The sequence below is a fragment of the Puntigrus tetrazona genome, chromosome 10 (assembly GCF_018831695.1).
Source record: "Puntigrus tetrazona isolate hp1 chromosome 10, ASM1883169v1, whole genome shotgun sequence".
NCBI lineage: Eukaryota > Metazoa > Chordata > Actinopteri > Cypriniformes > Cyprinidae > Puntigrus > Puntigrus tetrazona.
The window spans coordinates 2,656,255-2,677,712 of record NC_056708.1 but is presented as its reverse complement, the minus strand read 5'-3'; the positions used below and the strand labels follow the sequence as shown (position 1 = coordinate 2,677,712).

Genomic DNA, 21,458 nt, shown 5'->3' with positions numbered 1-21,458 from the left:
AAATTACGCCATGACTTTTTCACCCTCAAGGCATCCTGAATGTTTATGGCTTTCTCCTTTTAGACAAATACAATACAATGCAATTTTTTCAGCTTCATTATTCCAGTCCTCAGTTTTACATGATCTTTCAGAAATTATTTGGCTTTGCTGATTTTCTGTACAAGTATTATTATTATTATTATTAGTAGTAGTAGTAGTAGTAGTAGTAGTAATAGTGGCATTATCATCAGAAATATTTAAAACAGCTCTTTTCAAGATTTTTTAATGAATAGAAAGATCCAAAGATCAGCATTTATCTGAAATCATAAGCTTTTGCAATATTTTACACTGAATGAGCATGCATCACTAGCAGCTTGGTACAGTAGTTAGGGTAGACTAGGTAGGTAGATCTTCTGGTAGACATTAAATGGGTTTAGGTAGATCTGTGGATGGGTTGTGAAGTTTAACTTTGGTTGATATTAAAAAGGTTGTCTTTGGAATGCTCACTGGGGAATTTGTAAGAGTCTGTTTTCTATAAAACTACAGACTTTTCTCAAAAGTAGCTGGTATAAGTTTGTTCTGATGGTCTTTTGGAATAGTTTTGAGGATAAGATAAATAAAAAAAATAAATAGAAATTCCTGAATTTTGCTTTTTACTGACATGAATGAGCTGTAGTATGTTTATTTACATTTCCTGGATGTTCAGCTGTGACAGGTGCCTGAGGTATCTGAAGCTTGCACCACATATAAACACACACACACACACACACAGACACACACACATACATGCATAACCCCAACCTGAGTGTGTTTGCATGCATGTGTGTGGGCTGTCTTTTGAAGTTAAGCCTGCACAGATAAACAGCTTCAGCAGGTTTTCAGGGTGATGAGCTAACTCGACGTGGGACACACTCCGTGCTGACGGTGGATGGAAAAACGCGAGCGCCCACCACTTAGGATTCCAATCGAGCCAAGATCAATAGTGATGTGTTATTCCGCAATAAAACAAGCTCATCGGAAAGAAGCCGCTCTTGTGTTTTGTCATGTTTGATTTATTTCATCTCGCCGGAGTACTTCTGCGTGGGTTCTGAGAGGCCGAGTTCTTCTTGTTTGTTTGGAGAGAGAGGGGGTATAAGTCCAACGGCTCCCATTGTTTCTCCGTAAAGATTACGCAGACCCTCCTAAAGCGGTTGCTAATCCGACATGGTTCATCTTGGTGGCACACGAGGTGCGTTATGTAATGTTTAAAGCTCAGCTACTGTTTTCGAGCCAGACCTGAAACTGTTCTGATGGGTTGAGTGGATGCAGATGTTTCGGTGGAGGGCTTGCGGATGGTTGTCGAGTTCTTTTTGTTGCACTTTTGCGAAGCATTATTCTATGAAACTTTCTGCCGCAATTCCCCAGTACAATCAAAGGTCTGATTAAAAACATAGATTCTGAATTTCAAGGTATACAGAATTCTCCAGATGCCACCGCCATGTTTGGTCTGTATTGACATTGTCTACTTCAGCTATAAATAACAGCACTATTATGTTACAAGGGAATAAGGTTATGCCCGAGGAAATGAACCAAAAAAAAATGTAAATTACTTATTGATTTTCTTGCTTTTCAGACCCACATCTATCTTAGGTTTGAAAATATGTTTGACAGTAACCATATTCAAGCTGGATAACGTAGAAAAGCTTTGCTAGAAATTACTGATGGTCTGGAAAGGGTAAGTATTTAGCAATGTGCTCTTTTTCCCTTTTCTTCCTGCATCTGTCTTTCTCTTTGAGAACACTCAGACAGTACGGAAAGAATGGGGAAAATTTGATTCGAGAGGAAATCCTGGAGAAAGCTTGTAAATTACAGCTAAAGTTCAGCAATCCTTCCTCCCAAAGGATGAGACAAGCTGCTAAACGGCATAAATCTGCTGCAGAGGACTTCAGCATGTCATGTCTCTATAATTCTCTTTCCTTTTCCTCTCACTCCTGTGCAGTATAATTGATCAGCATGGAAAAATTCAGCTGGAAATCTGATAATGAAATGTTCTCTATTTACCCAGAAACTTTAATGTGTGTGTGTGTAATGTCTGTCTTCTCTATTTGGAAATGAATATATTTTAGTAAATATATCTGATATCTATACATTTTACAATCTGTACAATTCTATCAATAACAATCGTAAGTTTTATGTCAACGTAATAGAGAGTTTTCCATTTTTTTTACCCGTTCTCCACAATCCCAGAGGATCCCAATGGTAAACAAATATCAATCACAGACAATAAAGCTGTCTGGGGAAAGGAGCTAAGCCTTAATGAAATACAAACAAGAACTAGAGCCATCTCTCATAAAAATGAACCAAAAAATGGTTTGACCAAGGCAATGATCAAAAGTGGCCAGCACGTGGCAATTCAGATTTTTTTTATTAGGGCATGTAGTTGAAAGTGATTTTCATTTCCCATCCCATGGGGGGAAGAGCAAAACCGCATTTCATGGTGTGCTAATGACACGGAATTAAAAAAAAAAGAGCATGAATTTAACTGTGAATGGAATTACTTTAGGTGAGCTAAGCATTTGATTTTCACTTCGCTGAAATGCATTAATTGGCGACAGGGTTGTTTCGATAAAACTGCATTTAGCGTCTATTTCGTACACAATTCCATCATATGTCCACATCATATGTATGATTTACATCCAGCACATTTATTGTTTTGAAACTATATAGATGGTGCATTCTGATCATCTGTCACTGTTCTTACCCTTCCTCAGCTTTAGTTTCTTCAGATACGATGCCGTTTCTATGCTCGGTATATTATAAAACGGTACGATATAAAAGTAGCGTAATACGAGTGAATGATCAGTGCTACAACAAATGTTTAGTCTATATTATTAACACTCTATTTGCTTATATATTTCAGAAATATATTTCTATAGTAAGCAATAATAATTTATTCCTCGGATATAAAAGGTCATTTTTAAAGCATGAATCGGTTTATGGCTATAAAATCATACTATATAAATATATAGGCTACATATGCTGATATTAAGATGCTCACAGATGTTTTTTAGTGATCAGATGAGTCTCACTCGAGAGCCTTCAAACTGTTTAGGATATTCTCTGTTAAAACAAACTCCTTGACACTTAAAAACACTTAAATCAGGTACGGTTGAACAGTTTTCAGGAAGGACTCAAAGTCTGTTCACATCTCTGCGGTTAGATCAGTGTGCTCAATAATGCGTATTTGACCTTCGATATGTATGTTTAATTATATTGTTTTGTGAATAAAATACAACTAAATTCAAAAAGTCAGTTTTCAATCTCCTCAAAGTCGCAGTGACACTGATGGGCCATACAGGCTTTCAATCGCATAACATGTCTTTCAAAATTTAAATCAATGTTTGTTTTCTGTGATGAAGTAAGCTGAATTATTTTTACATCATTTCGAAGTAAATATTCTAGGCTACAATTAGTCTTATTCAGAACTATTCTGTATGGGTTTTCTGGCTTTATTTCAGCGACAATTTTCCCCAAAACTTACAAACCGAGATTAATATATTTAAAATTTTTTCTAAAAAATGCGGTACATGCATCTTCCTCACATATTATTTGTAATGAATTCCAAAAATGAATAAAATGTTCATCACTAAGGTGTTATAAGCAGTTGAAATAAGAAGAAATCATCTCAAGGGCCATAAATCACCTCAGACCACAGAGGGTTAATAGCGTTATCATTATAGTTGTGATTTTTATAGTTACCATTACAGTTATTGTCCTTGATACATTTTATTGTTCTTCTATGCTTGAAAGCCTAGTAAGGAAATATGCTTATACTGTCTGAAAATACCCACTTTTTGCTTCACTAAAGAAACTCAGTCATACGGATTGGAAAGATGTGAGGACGAGAACTTAACGCAAGGTATCATTAAAAGTGAAGTTAAAAAAAAGAAGAATAAGTCACTATAGCGAGTACTTTAAAGGTTTTGTTTGCCTCTGCTTGCAGTAAGGTGATGAATGTTTAATTGTTACAGCATCATGTGCACTCAAGTAAAGCGCTGTTGACCTCGACATATGTCTTCTCTCCAACCGCCGCAAAGCAGCCCAACACCAGCTTGCTATCTCTGACAACGGCTCCGCTCGCTTCCCCTCGCATACTTTGTGGTCCTGCCTGAACCCTCAGCATTGCTTACTGTAGACCCAGCACTTTGTCCTGCAGGAAAGCAGCTCTATCCCAGAGCAGACAAAACATGCCACTTTAATGGCTTTCTCTTGTTTCTCACAGCTAAATGGAGACAGACCACAAGCAGCAGAACAACCATAGCACTGAAAAGGATGGGGCAAGTTATGAACTTTACAAGAGGTAACTTGCTGGGGAATATGCTTTTTCCATGTCCTTATGAACATTCTTTTTAGTCTGGCATTACTTTCGGTGTGATTTTATGCTTTAGTTGTTTGACGCTCAAACCCAACGCTGTCTGTTTCTTCATTTTACAAAAGACAACTCTTTGGCAGCTAGCCATTATTTGTGTGCAGGACTTGACCCCTCATTGATTCAATCCATGGACACATCTACGGAGACATTTGGTACGGGTGTCTTTTAGAATAGTAAACGGAAGTCCAACATTTAAGGAGCAAACGGCGCTCCCATTATTAGTAACTTTTCTATGCTTATGCATCATATTTCCTGCCAACCAATAATGGTACAGAGGACCGTATTAATCTTACTGAGTGTTTCAAGACAGCGTTATGAAAGTGTGATAGATGAGGTCATTATTTATCCCAAAATCATGGGGTTGCAAGCACCCGGTGATTAAAAAAGTTAGAATCTAAGACACCATGCAATATAAGTTTAAGATAATCCAGGCACATTTGAGCAGTTTAGCTGTGAATGTTGTTAAAGGTTGAAATTTTTTCACTAATATTACTGACACTATTTGCAGGGCAGAAATATGCACTGGGTTATATATGTGCATGGGCCCTACAGACCATTCTTTGAAATATATTTCTATAGAGGTTTAATTTCCTAAGCAATAACATATATATAAAACATATAAACTTAAACATACACACACATATATATATATATATATATATATATAGTATTTTAAAACAACAAAATTAAAAGTAGTCATATTACCTAAACTGTATAATGTAAGAGATTGCTGTACTGCTCTACACTTTTTGACATGCAATTTGGAATCTGTAATGTATTAAAATTTACCAAGCACTGGTCATAATACAGTTGTAGATTTGTCTCTTTCCATTTCTACATGATTTTAACATAAACAAGGAGGTCTTGCTATTTGTGAGTGATCGGCCTAACAAGGATGAACCCAGGGACCTTTTGGAAAATTGATTAAGTCCTCAATATTTAGAGTTGTGGTGCAATAATTCATGTAAATATGCTTGAGAAGTTGAGCCATGGTGCGGCCTCAACAAGTTTGAGTCTAGTTTGAAGTGTTTATTGATTCCTTCGCTCTTTGCGGACTTTCTTAAAGGTTGCTGTTTCCATCTACCAGTCCACATTAAAATCAGAAATGCATGGACATTGAGAACACAGTTGGTAGTTGTACACCGGAACCATTGTGATTTCATTGGGGCTGAGGCTATCTAGTGCAATGCTGAAGAAAGAAGTCGTCCACTGTAACCGGATCCTGCTATCTTGAATCATCCGTGGGCACAAACAAACCGATCATAATTATCAAGGAAACCATAACTTATTTCCTATGGTTTGTCGGTGAAAGTTGACCTACAAGCTGTTTTGGTTATGACAGACCACTAAAGACCGTCTGGAGGAACTACAGGAATCCTTGTGAATGGCCAGAGCCGATTCTTCCCCTCTAATTCCTGGCAAGCGTTCCTGTCGCAGATAGACAGAGCGTTTGACGCACTTGCGGAGGGGCCTCTCCCTGTCTGTGGGATTGGGACCATGCCATTCTCATTCAGACACTTAGCTGCAGAACTTATCTTGTTAGCTGAGCCGGCTTGCCCGTGACCCAGCCACCGTGAGAGACTGTGTCCGTCAGGCTAAGCTCATGCTTTTATGAGCAGCAAAGTCCAACAATGAAACACCTTCGCTTGGTTAAAAGATTCTATAGCGGGACCATCTGCTAAACTGTGCCAACTTTTTGTGCTTCATCGAAATGTGGCAGTATGAAGTTAGGAAATCTGATCAGAAGAGGTCACAGAAGATGCGTTTAGGATGTTACTACCAGGTGTAAATGGCAATCTGTCTCGGCTGATCGCTTGCGTTTAGATCACCTGGAACAGATGTTAATTCCAGAAGTAAACAGAGGAGACACGTGTAAGATTAATGTCTTGAAGGGATGTAAATTCTGTCATCGTTTACTCACCATCGTGTCTTTTCAAAACTGTCAAGATATTAAAGACGTTTAGTTTGCAGAGACAGAATAAAAGGAACGCCGTGGAAATTTGCTGTGGTTTTGGCCAGGAAAATCTGCATGCTCTTTGAAACCATGAATTATTAAAGCATGTAAAATGAATTTCCTTTATAGACCTTTTTTTTTAGTAATCATGTGATCTCGCTTACATTTCATACAAGTTATTTTCAGGAGCCGTGGAAGCATGCAGAGGCGGGTGATGAAGCACATTCTTCATCATGTTCTCATAAGAGGACTCATCTCCACTCTTCCCCTCTTCATTCGTCTAATTTGATTAGTCAATGAAATTGCTGTCAGGCGGCGTTACGGGTAGCATCTTGTCACATAATATTGATTATAGCGCTTTGCAGCGTAGCAGTTCATAATTTAGCTTTGGGGTTATCAGAGAGTTGAGGGAAAGAATTTAAGATTACATAAACCACGTCGCTCACCTCTGTTATGTATGTTCATGAAGTGCACAGCCCCTCCAAAGACATTTGACGTTTAATATGCAGCTATATTACATAATAATAATAATTAATATTAAGCAGTAATTAAAGCAGCTGCAAATTATACAGTTAAAAAAAAAATATTCTCATAAAAACATAAAAAATTAAATCAAAGAAAATTAAACCAAACAACAGCAAAAATAAATTATTATTATTATTATTATTATTATTATTATTATTAAACAAATAAATAAATTAAATAAACAAATAAAATAAATAAATAAATAAATAAATAAATAAATAAATAAAATAAATAAATAAATAAATAAATAAATAAATAAATAAATAAAAGTATATTTCAGAAAAACAAACAAATTTTTGAGCCTTGTTAATAAATACGTCTTTCTACAGTACCACTAGTACAGTCTCATTTTAGTATTTGACTTCTGCCTGATTTACAATTGACTTATTTAGAGATAAATTTTTTTTTGTTGGAGGGTCACTCAGAAGCTCTACCGAACATGCGCACATCTGGACGTCTACCATCTCCTCTCCCATCGTGTTGTGTGTCCTCATAAAAAAGATCTAGCACGACAAATTAATCCAGTTGACAAATAGATAAGACATAAAACTTGCACCCCAGTGACTCCCACACAGATAGACGCAGCTGTTTGCTGGAGAAGACAAGGCTTGGGATCCAGGGCCGGAGGAGCAGTCGGGGTCAAACAATGACGTTTGTTGTTAATAATTACACTCTTCAAATACACAGAGGAGACATCCAAACAAGAGGTCACCGGCCTCGAAGAGATGACCGGGTAGCAAGTGGCGGAAACGAGTGCAGTGATTGTTTAGAAAAAATAAGTGTCGGGGTAAACATTGCACAGGGTTATTCCGAGTTCTGGGAAGGATGTAGTGACTATAAAGAAGAGGAAAGCAGGATAAACAGACGCTACTTACGTCCAACGCGGAGATTGATCTGGTCGCGGCGCTGGCCGTCGGGGTTCTGGAAGCAGCTGTAGAGGCCGTTGCTACTCATGTTTACTTCCATCAGGATGAGCCGCGGCCCTTCTTCCCGCCTACGGGCCTTCACGTCGGTACCGTTCACCTTCCATGTTACAGAGGCGTCGTTGTCCAGCGAACCGCACTGCATAGTGACATCACTTCCTATTCTTTCATACTGAATCCTGGCACCTGAGGAAACATAACAGATGGTCGAATTCAGTTACAACACTTTAGATACTTAATTGAGTTCAGAAAAATTTTGCTACTTTTGAGGCGCGGTAAAAAAACAATACAATAATTAGTCTGTCTTTCCTAAAGTATAAAATAAGACATCCTTGTAAAGGACAGAAAAGAGTTTTATTGTGTAACCAAATCACTCGTACGATTTTGTACAATTTGTCTAAAACCCCAGTGATGGGTAGGTTTAAAGAGGGGGTTTGGGTGCAGGTCATTCGTACGAATTCTTATGAATTGGCAACTCGAAAAATACGCACAAATTGTCGTGAGATCAGGCTGGTGTTTATAACACACATGCATATAGTATATAAACAAAAATTTATTTTGGATGCGGCTAACAGCGATTGATCGTTTGACGCCACTACTGTTAATTGTAAATGCGAGTGAGCCATGCACGGTTGAGCCATGCGACAAATGTTGAAGACTAATACAGATTGAATTTCTGTTCAGTTTTCTATTTATTTTTTTTAATTTTGCCATATAAACATGCTCGTCTTTGACCTTTGTGTATTGCACATAAGATGCGGTGCTCAGGACAATGTCTCAAACTATTTTTTTGGCCCCTAACGCTGATTCATCTTTATATCATCACTACTCCCACTCCTACAAAACCCAGGGCTCAAAGATAATCCAGTGTTTCCCACTGGTATTTAGGACATTTTCGATGGTGTTCATGTGGGCTCGTCTCAAACACCATCATTTCTTCATGACATGGAGGCAGCGTGTGACAGAATCTGAGGACAACGACGTACTCTTAAAAGCTTTTTTCTGTCTCAGATTTTATGATAAAAACAAATCTATAAATGAACTTTCTATGAATATCAAGTCAAATATCGAATACAATTGGCTTTCTGTGATGAGAAAATAGCAGGGCTGTTTATTTTTTCTACTTACAATCAGTTCAGTCATTACCGTTTTTCACGGGAAAAAGGAAGACGTGGTTGTTTTCTTACAGAATCTTTTTTACACCCCGAAGCGTGTTGTTATGGGCTTTGACATCAAACGAAAATATATTTCTTCATGTCGCAACTAAGAGCAATGCCCTATAGATGTCCGCTGTCATGCGACAGCTGCAACAATGAAAGAAACATAAGAAAAAAGTAGGTTCGGAATGCGCAAACAGGCAAACAAACAAAACTCGGAGAACACATCAATGCTCTTCTTTGACTTTCATTACCCCGTCGTGACTCCCACAACGCACAGAGGTCGGAAAAAGCAATTTCTCTTTCTTCCACTGACCTGACTAACTACCCCTGTAGCTTAATCCACACGCTCTGGGCCAACCAAATCCATGAATTTTACATTTACTCCGATGTCAAAGCTTGTGATACCGTAGTGTTGAGCAGAATAGAAAGCGAAAGGCTGTTCAAAAGAGGAGGATGGCGACCCAATGCCCATTAGGACCAGTTCAGTTCAGATAACATGACACGCAGTTAAAAATTTTGCTGCAAATTTTCTTCTTAGCAAAGCATACTATTTTTCCAGTAACAAGCTATAATAAGTTTACAAGCAATGACAAAACTGTAAAAAATGGTATTAATGTTAAAATGGTGTTAAAATAAAGCAAAACTTCCTCTATCTTCAATTTGATTTGAAAAATGTACGCCTCTGAATCCAAACAGGACATTTTTATCATGCGATGTATCATTTCAAAACGACAGAATGGGAATAGAATATTTTTGAACAAGTTCTGCGTTTCGTTTTAGCTCAAAGAAAAATCTCAGGTCACCTTGCGCTGGGAACTAACTTGAATGTCTGTTGATTTCATCATCCTGATTATCATTCTATAGATTCCTTTTCTACTTTATAAATTAAGAGTAATTATATTCTCTTTGCTTTAAACTAACATGTAGTGCACTGCATGCAATGGTACTGTTTTGTATTCAACACAACTTCCCCTACACACTATCGTTTCTTTGAACCAATTTAATTGTGTCCATTGACCAAACATAATTATCATTCTCAAACACATGTTTGATATCAAAAAAGAATAATTGCAAGGAGGTTAAACACCTGAATTCAGGCTGAACTTCTCAAAAGCCCATTTTATAGCTCTATTTTTTTTTTTTTTCCAGAAAACCTCTGAAGACAGTTCTTTGTGGGGAATCTCAGTTGTGTAAGGCTGTGAAATATCTCCTCTCCAAATATCTTTAGCACGGGAGTCATTGCTTTGCCCTCTGCCTTGTTCCCTTTGAGGATTCTCATTAAGGGCTTGTCTCTCACTTGTCGGCCCACTTTTGCCAGACCGTGTTGTTACGGAGCATCAAATAAATCCATTTCTTGTTTTCTGCCTGCTTATCTGTCGAGGCGGTGGGCAGGCGGTGATAGGGTGTATAAACGGTGGCACATTGGCACAACACTACAAAGCAGAGGAACAATTGCTTATATCTGCTACCTTTCGATAGCTCAGAATACCTAATTCCCATTATGTAATTAACAGGCGCTTCTTTTAGGGCCAGATCAGATTTTAGGTTTGCTTTCTTTCCAAGTGTTACCACATGGTGGCATAGCTAATACTCCACAACTCAATATTATCTTTAGGACAGGAAATTAGGGCATCAGGTTTGATTCTGCAAGCCAAAAACCTTACAACGCATGCAAATGTGCTATGAACGTGGGATGAGTAGAGTTTCAAGGGCAATGAGTTTGAAGGTCCCATTAGGAATAGGATGGAAGGGGAATATGGTTGGAGTTTAAAGAAGTAGTCAAACTGACACTTGATAATGTAGATGTAAACTGGCCGCAGAGGTTAGCGGAGGCGTCATGTAGAGATGAGAGGAGAGGGACTTTACACCCACATGGAAGTGCTAAAGGTTTATGAGCAGGACATATGCAGTGTTGCTTGCGGAGGGAATTCTAGACCGGCCAACAGAGGACCGGATGGACTAGATCTAGCAGTCCTGGCTAGATGAGGAACAGCTGTCCTTCTGAAACATTCGGCAAACGCACAAAGCAGTTAATTGGCTGCGCAAACAGAAGCTGTGAGTGTCCTTTGTTTTCAAACTTGTAGAGAAAAGGCCGTAGAGTACATGACAGTAGAGTACATATTTAACTGTGAGTGAGAGCATGGGCACAGCCTCTGCTGTGTTGCCAGATGCTGCTATTATGAGCGTTTTTGGGCTCGTCTTTTTCACATAACTTTGGAAAGTTTATAAAGTGAAAAGTTGCAATTCGGGGTTACCGGTATTGACGAATTAATTGCAATTATTCATTTATTTTTTTGTTTGTTTTTTTTCTTTGTTTTCATAGCAATATCTGGCAACACTGTTAAACTAAAAAAACAAAACAAAGCCTGCCTACTGGTTGTTACTAACTGGCTTACTAGCACAGTCATTAGCATGAAAAAATCTATGATATATCATTCAGCAGAGTAGTCACATTTTTGCAGTCATACAAAATAATTCTTGGAAAACATTTATCACATTTTACATATCTGTCTCTTTTAAAGTGTTTAGTTTATATAACAAGTTGTATTGGTAGGGGTTATTTTAACACAATTTTTAACCCCAACCCAGATCTCCTTAATTGTCAAACCCTGGTTAATGCGATGAATGAATGAAATTTTTCAAAAAGTGCTTTGTGAAAATACATGTTTCATGCCAGGCATTGCCTGCTGGGAAACCTATGGTAGCAATATTGTCATGTTTGGGATACTGGCATGCTGCTGTCCCAAGAGAATTCTTAACTTACTTAACCAGCAAAACTTCACCAGCCAGCTTTACCAGCTCCAAACCTGCTTAAACTGGCATCACCACCAATATTCATTAGTAAAGGCTTTTCAGTGACTGATTCTTAAAACGTGGTTCCCCCAACTATGAATATTTGGTTCCTTCTTAGATTTTGCAGCTTTAGCATGCTCTCAGAGCTGCCAGAGTTTAGAAGGACTCATTGCACAGTAGCCATGCCTCCAGGCTGCGGGTGGGCCGGGCAGAACTGTGGCATATGGAAGTTTTCCATCCCTGGCTGATATTGTATTGTAACACAGTGGGATTTTCACACAAACAAAGGTCATGAAATGCTACATAGTCTGGAAAGGTCAATAGGATTAGAAAGCATCAGACTGATACTACATAGATCAGACAGCTTCATCATCGGGCTCCTGGGCTTAGTTGCTCTACATTGGGAATGTGGGTTTGGCTACTTGGTTTATTTTTTTTTTTTTACACTTGTTGGGGGGATGCTTGCTTACTCGTAGCCACTGGCGTTGTTCCTCATTCTCTCTCCTCCCAGACCTCCCATGATGTACCACATGCTTCAAAGACTCTAGCTGAAGACCGACACTCTTTCTACAAGTTTTGATTTAGCTTGTGACCTAAGAAAAACCCCAATGGGTGTATGCTTAGCATACTAACTAAAATTAATTACTATCTAATTTATATTTAGACATGGATTGCTCAAACCATGTTCAAAGCCAGTGTTCGATCCTTGCCCACAATTTGGAGAATTATTGCTGGAGCCATGTTTAATATCATCGTAAAATTGCTGCTGTACGCCCACCGGTTGATTTTCATACCAAGATCATAAAATGATCTTTGACGGTTGGTTTTTTTTTTTTTTTTAAACAGCCCACAAAGACTATTATTATGAAAGCATACAGGAATGCTAATATGCATCAATACAATAAAAAACTATAGGAATTATCCATAATCAGTGCTGGGAATGGTACTTGGAGAATTTAATAAGTTGCAGATTACAAGTTTCCATATTTCAAATGTAACTGATAGTGTAACTATTTCAAATACTTTATTAAAGTAATGTATCTGGTTACATTTGGTTGCTTTTTGAATGCTTTTTTTATTTTGTGTTTAGAGCATTTAAGGAGAATTCCTAAAACCTGCAGAGCAGCCTATGCCGGCTGTGCACAGAAACTATAATGTGAGGCAATTCCAACTCTGCAAAGACAGTCTGGTGCTTCTGACTCAACCTGTAAGGTACATTTTCTTATTAAAAGAATCTGATATTATTCAAATGCAATTTTGAACAGTGTAGTGTAGTTGTTCTTGTATGCCATTTCTCCGATCATAAATGCAGACATAGTCATGTTTACGTGGCACAATGTATTTCCCCATCCCTCCTTCCTGAGCATTGGTCACAATCTTTCTGCTTAGTGTCCAACAGTGTCCTTCAACTGCTGTAAAATCATAAAATCTCTTCCAGGGATTCAGTTTCGTACAGCTCTGATTTATTTGTAACATTTACATAATATCTCTTTATATAACATTTATATAATAACTTTAATAGGCAGAAGGAAAACTGAGTAGGATATAATGATGTGGGCAAAGTACTGCCCTATGCAGGTGTGTGTTTACAGAAAAATGATTCATACCATTAAAATAGCCATATTACCAGATTCCTATGATTTCTTTTCAAATAATGGCTTATTATTTTCCCAATTCATTGCACAATGGAACTTTTGATAAAAACTCAGTCTCACTTTGTTTCCCCAGACACACAAGGAGCCTGCCAGAGGAGATGAAACAGGATGTACAACTCAACAGCCCCTTGTGATGGAGAGCAGCATGAGGCAACGCTCCAATGCAAATCGACACCAGAGGAGATTAAAGCACCCCATCCCACTCCCACCCAAAGCCCTAATACACAAAGGCAACCCTGATTGAACTGGATCCTAATCTCAGAAATGCACTCCACAGCAATAGCACCCCCTCTCTTCATTTGCTAATACACAGTAACATACATCCTTGGCATTCCACATGTGGAGCTGCTGCTGACAGGCTGTGAGTAGATATATGGAGTTGGGCTCGCTGTGCTTGTGTCATTGATTGGGTGCAACTTCGAGAATCCCGTAAGTATTGTAATATGGCCTATCAAGTGGGTAGGTTGTGTTCCTCAGGATCTCAGCTATAGTGTTAGAACATGGCTCTGGCAGCATCATACTATTCCAGCAACTGGTCCATACAGAATGTTCCCATGGTGGTGGTGATGCTATGCTGTGATTACCACGATTGCGAAGTATGCAGGGCTCTGGTTTAGTCTTTCACCGTGTCCCAACCAACCGGGTGTTTCCAGCATCAGGTATTTATGCTTTTATGCAAAAGCCAATTAGAACATACTTAATGTTTAATGTTGTGTTTCATTCAGAGTTGGATGTGGGATATCTCTCCTCACCTACGTCCAATCATAGAGGCATTCCAGTGACTGATGGCGGTGCCAGTGTTTCGAAAAATGACGCACAAGGAAACAAACTATTACTAAGTTTTACATTTTCCAGTACACAACCAGAATTCGTTCTACATTTGGTGTGTGTTGTATGGCTAAACAACCTTAGGAATATATTTGGCTTGCTAAAAAGTTTATGATGTATGATATGAAAAATTGATGCTTTAGTTACCTGATACAGCTTACAATGTGTTGGAAGTTTACCAGCAACCACACTCAAACAAAGAGTTTTACAAACTGTAAAAAAACATTTTCAAAGAAAAAAATATTGCTTTGATTTGCTTTGTCTTTCCTGGACTAAAACAAACACTAGAGGTAGTAAAACTCTGACAACTTTAATTCCTTTTTACACAAAAGTATGATTTACATGTATATTTTTGATTAACAATTAATTACAGAATGCTATGTTATGAGTTTATCCTACATGTTTTTGAAAACTGATAAAAGCTCCAGTCGAACACCGTGAAACTACGGGTCAACAAAACATCTCAAAACTGCATAAGTAAGTTCAAATAGTATGGCTGCATCAGCAAATATGTTAGGTACTTTTACATTTGTTAGGTTTGGGTTTGGTGTAGAGGATATTTCCGACACAACAGAGCATTAGTTTTTAGCGACACTCTGTACACTCTGAACGCTCCAATGTATACCTGTACCAACATAATAGAAATGTGCCACAGTCATGTATTAAAATGTGTTGTAAAGCCACTCTCTGCACATTTCAGTTTGAAATTGACGCAAAACATGCAGTAAGGTATATATATATATATAAATATATATAGCGTCACAAATTTCCATTTATCACGGTTTGCCAAAGAGGCTTTAAATCAGATGGCAAATTCTGTTTGTTGCAGACATAGCTTGAAAAATGTGATTAATTTCGTGTCTCTTCATTAAGTTGCTTTGTGTCAGGGAACTCCAACATAACGTTCACAAAGATCATGACTTGGCCTTTTGGAGAAAGAAGGGAAAACATTACATTAAACACTGCAGTGTAACTAAGATTTCAAGGGCATGGGGTTTCCTGCAAGCCAAAAAGTATTCCATCCAACTCAATAAGCACAGTGTACAGTTAGTTTACAATCTGTTTCCAAAGCAGGTTTCATTCATTTTTGAAGGATGACCATGGGCCAAGATATTCCAGAGTGCAATGCTCACTGGTAACAAGCCAGATCAAAAAGCATTAAAAAATCAACTGACAGTGTTCTGTAGTCTTCAGGTAAGTCATTGAGGCTTCCTTGCAGTGCCACAGGCATGTTATGAAGTCCTCTAGCTTATAAATATTTGTATACTTAGACTAACAACTGAAAAAAAATAAAGTGTGGCAGAAATAAACTGATTGTAAAATCAAGTATCAAGAGCTGTTTGCTGCCTGGTGACTCAATTAGTTTCTAATTCATTCCTAGTTTGAAGTAGATGGCATGAACCTGTTGCATTGGCCCCAGGCCCCTTGGAGAAAACATGCCGTTATACCCAGATTACTTGCACATTTATTCCGCCGCTCTACCTCAGCTCTGCTTTGAATGAGGGAATTGCGTGGCCTTGCTGGTGGAATGTAAACATCCCATGGCAGGCCTGTGTCTGTGGCCCCCTGTCCTCATCAGAAGGAGGAATGGAAATCTGCCTCCCTCTCTTCCTACATCTCCACCGGCACACATGTCCTCCAGCACTGATCACAGATGAGCCATGCAAAATGAAGAGCAAACATACCTGGATGTCATTACAAAGCACTCCCATCGTTTACAGGAAGTACACTGAGGCCTAAAACCAACAATCGCTCCTGCCTTGTTCCCATTCCCCTCGCAGGGTGGCAGCAGGAGGGAACGAGCTCCGGTGGGGGTCAGAAAGAATCCTGCCGTTCATTTTTTACGTCTGTTTTGACAGCCACTCAGAGCACCAACAACGCTTGGCGTAATTTGTCTCCATTTACTCAGCCGTTGTTATCGTTTCCCCCAATCAATCCCGATGCAAAGGGTCTTTTGAGATGCTGATGTGTTTATGTCGAAAGGCGAAATTCTTGTGACTGGAATTTGATGATTGGTGCAAAGTACGTACTCCGATTTGAAAATGTTGCTATGCTGAAGGGAACGCAAAACATTTCTGAGAGAAAACCAGTGTCTGAGCCAGAGTAGCACTTTTAGATCATTCATCGTGTCAGGCCTAGACATGTCCCCAAAAGACAGATAAATCATTCTTCTGATGAGAAAAATCACTTTGACCAGGGTTTACGAGATCTCTCTGGACCAGAGGATGAAATGGCCTCTGGTGAACGGCAATCAAGAATATTCCTACATATTCCCTGTAAAATAAAGAACAACATGGGACCGAACTAAACATAGTCCCTAGTTTGTGTTAACAGCTACTACACTGGAAAATTGTAAGGATAACCTGTATAATTAGGGTCAGATGCATTCCTTTAGAATGTCATAGACCACATAAAAATGGCTTATTTAAAAACATAGCAGCATTGTTCCAAGCAGGCTGTATGAAATCAAATGGTAATTGTCTTGAATTTTTGTTAAGAGGTGTGAATTTGTAACAAAAGCACTGCTTTGATGATGTAGAAGTTTGAATGGAGACCCAACTCCTCTTTCACAGCATGTCTACACTGCAAATGCAGCAATATTGGGTGTTTGAAGCATAAAGAGCAAGATTGATTATAATTAAATATCTAGTTTTGCTCACGCACAGCATACCAATAATTATTAGATCATTTTCATGCTAACAAATAGCACACTTAAATTTGCATCTTCAGATTCTTGCAAAAAAATTCTTTTTACACTTGACCTCATTAATCAATTGTCAAATCAAAACTGCTGTCCAATTTCTTTGACTTGATTTTGGTTTTGGCAATCTTGCATTAGCTGTTGTATTCTCACATCTGAGGGCGTCTATTGATTGTGAGTTTATAATTCATCTCTGATGCAAAGCCACCTTGATCAAAACCTTATACCTTCATCACGGTATCTCTACTACGGGTTCTCTCTCTAGAGAGAGCAGTTGAGGTAACAGTGCTTGCGGATTGACAGCAGACAGAAAACTGCAGCTGTTTGCTACGGGACGCTCTCGTTTACGAAGGGTACACGTTCTGGCAGGCCAACAGGCTCTTCTCTGACAAGCCTGCTTTGTATTCCACACTATTACTCCCCATGAGAAAACCTTTCATAACACCGTCTTATGCTTCATGCTTATCTGTCCTACCTCCTTTCCCATCATCTTTTCCTCAGTTGTATCCATTCTTTCTCTTAACAGCCCTCCCTAAACTCACACCCTGGGTTGGAGCCTCTCACTGCAGGGCAACCAAAAGCTGCCGTGACTTCATCCAAATTCTCTTGTTACCTCAGGGTAATCCCAGCGTGATTGCCTCGCTTAGTGGCCCTTCTTGCTCCCACAGGTGGCACGCTACTCACCAGACACTGCCACTCGCGAGGAAAACAACGTGCGAGTCTTGTTTGGATAACACTCTAAGATAATCTGTCCGGAAAGGGAGGGTCTGTTCGTGAGTGTCACTGAAATAACAGGTCCGTTTGAAGAAAAGAACATTTGGGTGGTTCCTCCAGCTACTAGGGACATAACACTAGTAAATGTTTTCAGTGGTGGAAGGTCCTTTTAGAGCAGGGGTGTCATGTCGCTTTCAAATAAGCCTAAAGGACTTAATTAGATGCATCAGGTGCATTTAAAAATATGGGTTGAATGTAAACTCTGCAGGGCTGTTGAATGTGTGATAGATTGTGCTGACCTTCCAGTGGTGTTAGATGTTACCTTGCATGATCTTGTCCAATCACGTCACCAGTAACACATGACTAGTTTCCTTGTGTTTTGAGTTCTTCATGTTTCTGCTCTGATCGCTTTGAGTTATTTGGATATCTTGGACTTGAAGGACCATAATGCAGGACCACTTGCAGAGTTTACCGATCCAACTTGTCCTAACACACTTGCTTGGAAGTTTTTTAGTAATATTAAGAAGTATTGTATGGTACAACTTTATTAACAAAAAAAAAATACTGGCTGGTTCTTTGGGGTTGGACGTAATTCTACAGGACAGTGGACCTGCAGTAATTTAGTCCAAACTGACAAAAAATGTGGTGATAAGCTTTTTCCCCATGACTAAAATGAGACAATGACAAGACGACACTAAGGTCAATAAATGATAACTATGATTATATCTGCATACAATATCATTGACGATGAAACATGAGAATCCAAATGTCTTTGAGGCAAAATATTATTATGCCTCTGCTATGCAAGCTTTCACAAAGACAAAAGTACAAATCACAGAAAACAAGGAGCAAAGTATTTATTAGAATAGTAGTGTTCTCTCACACTACAGTTTACACAAGTTTTCTATTACTGCATGACACAAGCCTTGCTGCTCTATTTCCGATTTGCTTTTGCCAAGCCTTCAATAAGCAAACATCGTTCCGTTTCTCATTAAGCAAACTTAGCATTGCAATGCGGGGTTAACAACACAGATGCGCTGCTACAACGCTTTCAAATTACTGGTGTGAAATGTGTCTTTACCCGGGGTTAAAAGCGGTGTTTAAAAACGACGATAACCCAGCGTTAAGCATAGTTTGAAAAGCCCCTTTTAAAAGGATACATTTTCTGCCCAGCGTTTTGCTTTATTCGTGTTTTTTTTTTTTAATCTGGCAACCATGCTCACATGCTTTATTGCAGAAATGTCACTGATCGATTTAACATGCCAAAAATGACAAAAATGCTCAGACATTTAGTTGACTAATACCTGTCTAAGCAAAAAACGAAAAACAAATTTGAATAAAAATACAATAAAATAAATTTGACTCGACTAAAACTAATTAAAAAGACTAAGACTAAGGCTATGGCTAAATAAAACAATTACAGAAATAGCACAGTAAATGCTAAACAGGGATGAACACGCAATAACTCACATTTTTTTATAACATGCACCAGGGGCAACAGAAACTTACGGAGAGATACGTCCTTCACATTTTCAGAAATGTCTAAGTTGACTTCTTAAGTTTTTAAGTTTCATTTTCTTTTAAGGGCCACCAGACAGCTGCTAAACCACACAGGAAATTAAAGCTTATTGCAAGCATTAGTTTTTTGAAACAACCATTCCACTCCAATGTTTGCTTCTTCGTGCAAAACCCGAGCACGCTCACTCACACACACACTGAAGCTCGGAATCTAAGAGGGCCATCTATCAGCAGATTTACCACCACTGCCACACATGCAAACAGAGACATTAGATCATGTACAGTAATTGCACTAATATTATGACTGCATATACAGTCGTGGCATTTATGGTGATATTAAAACATAATTATCTTTGTACAATTTATCTCAAAGTGTATTTTATTTCCATACTAAATTGCAGCTCAAGGAGCGGAGGCACGGTATGACGGCACGTTTAAACAACACGGTTGTTTTTTTTAATGCACGGTACATCTCCTGATGAGCATAATTCAAGTAACATTCATTAATTGTGATGACATTCATAAATACAACATAAAAGATATTAATATGCACTTGACATGGAACGCGACCTTCAAAAGCTCATTTGGAAGCTGCTAATTGTGTATACTTAGCAAAAGCCGTATCATCTGTCAGCCTGGAGGACAGCTATCGACCTCTAAAGTTGTGCTTTTTTACTGCAGCGTGCATTGTAGAACACGTTTTGCATTGGTATCATAGCACTAAAAAAAGCTATTAGGTGTATATTGGCAACTCTTGAGTTGCAAGAATGGCGAGAGCCGATAACAAAGGCTAATACTAACAACCGTGAATTTCCTGACCCGATTGCTCCAACACACACCTCTCCGAGAGTGCATGCAGATGGAGGCGTGAAGATTAATGCCCAGACTTTGCCGTTTGACATATGTGGGCTCTTTGTTACTTTGCGTACGCCAATACAAGCTTTCAAGCTAGGCCTCACACAAACACAATGCTAGCTTCACTTTGATGAATTAGCACGACTAGATGGAAATGAAAAACAAACGTTGAGGTAAGGGGACTGCTCTTTAGTCTCCTTAGAGGAGAACGCACCTATAACTGCAAGTGGTGAGAAAAAGTGAGTTACAAAGACGGTGAGGGTGCATTGTACAACTATCAACACAGCATCTGATGAGCTACTATGGGTTTCTTTGCTTGTGGGTTTAGTGAATGGGGCACGATACATCAAATGGAGTCTGAAACAGATGGCATGCATACTTTTGCAGTCATCATTTGGAGCAATGGGTTCAATTGGAATGCCTTAGTGACTGGTATAGGGGCAGCTAATGCCAAACAAGCAGATGCACTCTGTCGAATCGAGAAAGAATATTTGTCTGTAAAAAAAAAATAAAAAAACACAATTTGTAAAAACTCAAAACCTTGAGAACACCAACTCGCCAGTAAGTACACAAACAAATAAAAAAATAAATGGTGAAATGTTTGCAGGCTTGCCCTGCTGTTTTAGAACCACATGAAAGCTTAAAAGTAATGACTCTAAAAATAAATACTGACTAAAAGTTGAAATATATCACTTTAAATATGTATATTTGCAAATTGTAATTATTATTTTTCAAAAATGTTTTAAAAAATATTTTTCAGGATTTAGTTTTTTTTTTTTTTTTTTTTTTTTTACAAATATTACAACTTTAGGCTCATTTGTAGTACTGGAATTAAAAAGCATATAGATAATATGGATTTTGTTTTCACTAAAATTTCTGCTATTTATACTACCAATCATCTGCACCTTAGTATTCGAATTAAAATTATAATTAACACTCAATTGCATGCTGTCTTATAATGCACTACACAGTACAAAACAACATGCAATTGAGTGTAAATTATCATTTCAGTTCAAATGATTAATTATATGCCACTCTTTTGAAGCAATACAAGCCCTCCGTACACCTGGCCTAACCCTCCCCTGTACTTTTCAACTTTTTGATTGTTTCCTTTATTTTTATTGAAAACAAACCCCTTTCTGATGTGATATGTGATATGAAAAGGGAGAAAAAAAAAGTTTCGCAAAAGGCAAATAGGAGCCTGGGTTGATTGCGTCAAAAAAAACAAATGGCATGCATTTTATCATCATCGCCACTGGATCTGTCGTCTTTTGTAATGTTGACTATCAGTGTTGGGGATAGTTACTTTCGAAATTAATACATTACAATATTGAGTTACTCCCCCCAAAAAGTAACTAATTATTTTACTAAGTTACTTTTTATAGAAAGTAATGCATTTCATTACTTTTGCGTTACTTTTTAAATATGAACAGGGCTTGATT

General features: G+C 38.3%; 1 protein-coding gene across 1 annotated transcript in view; it reads right to left on the bottom strand.

Annotated features, from left to right (window-relative positions):
- Window positions 1-21,458, bottom strand: part of cntfr (ciliary neurotrophic factor receptor) — a 116,629-nt gene that overhangs the window by 28,012 nt on the left and 67,159 nt on the right. The window contains exon 3 of the mRNA XM_043249794.1: window positions 7,745-7,978. Coding sequence (XP_043105729.1) covers window positions 7,745-7,978 — 234 coding nt within the window. The remainder of the gene's footprint in view (window positions 1-7,744; window positions 7,979-21,458) is intronic.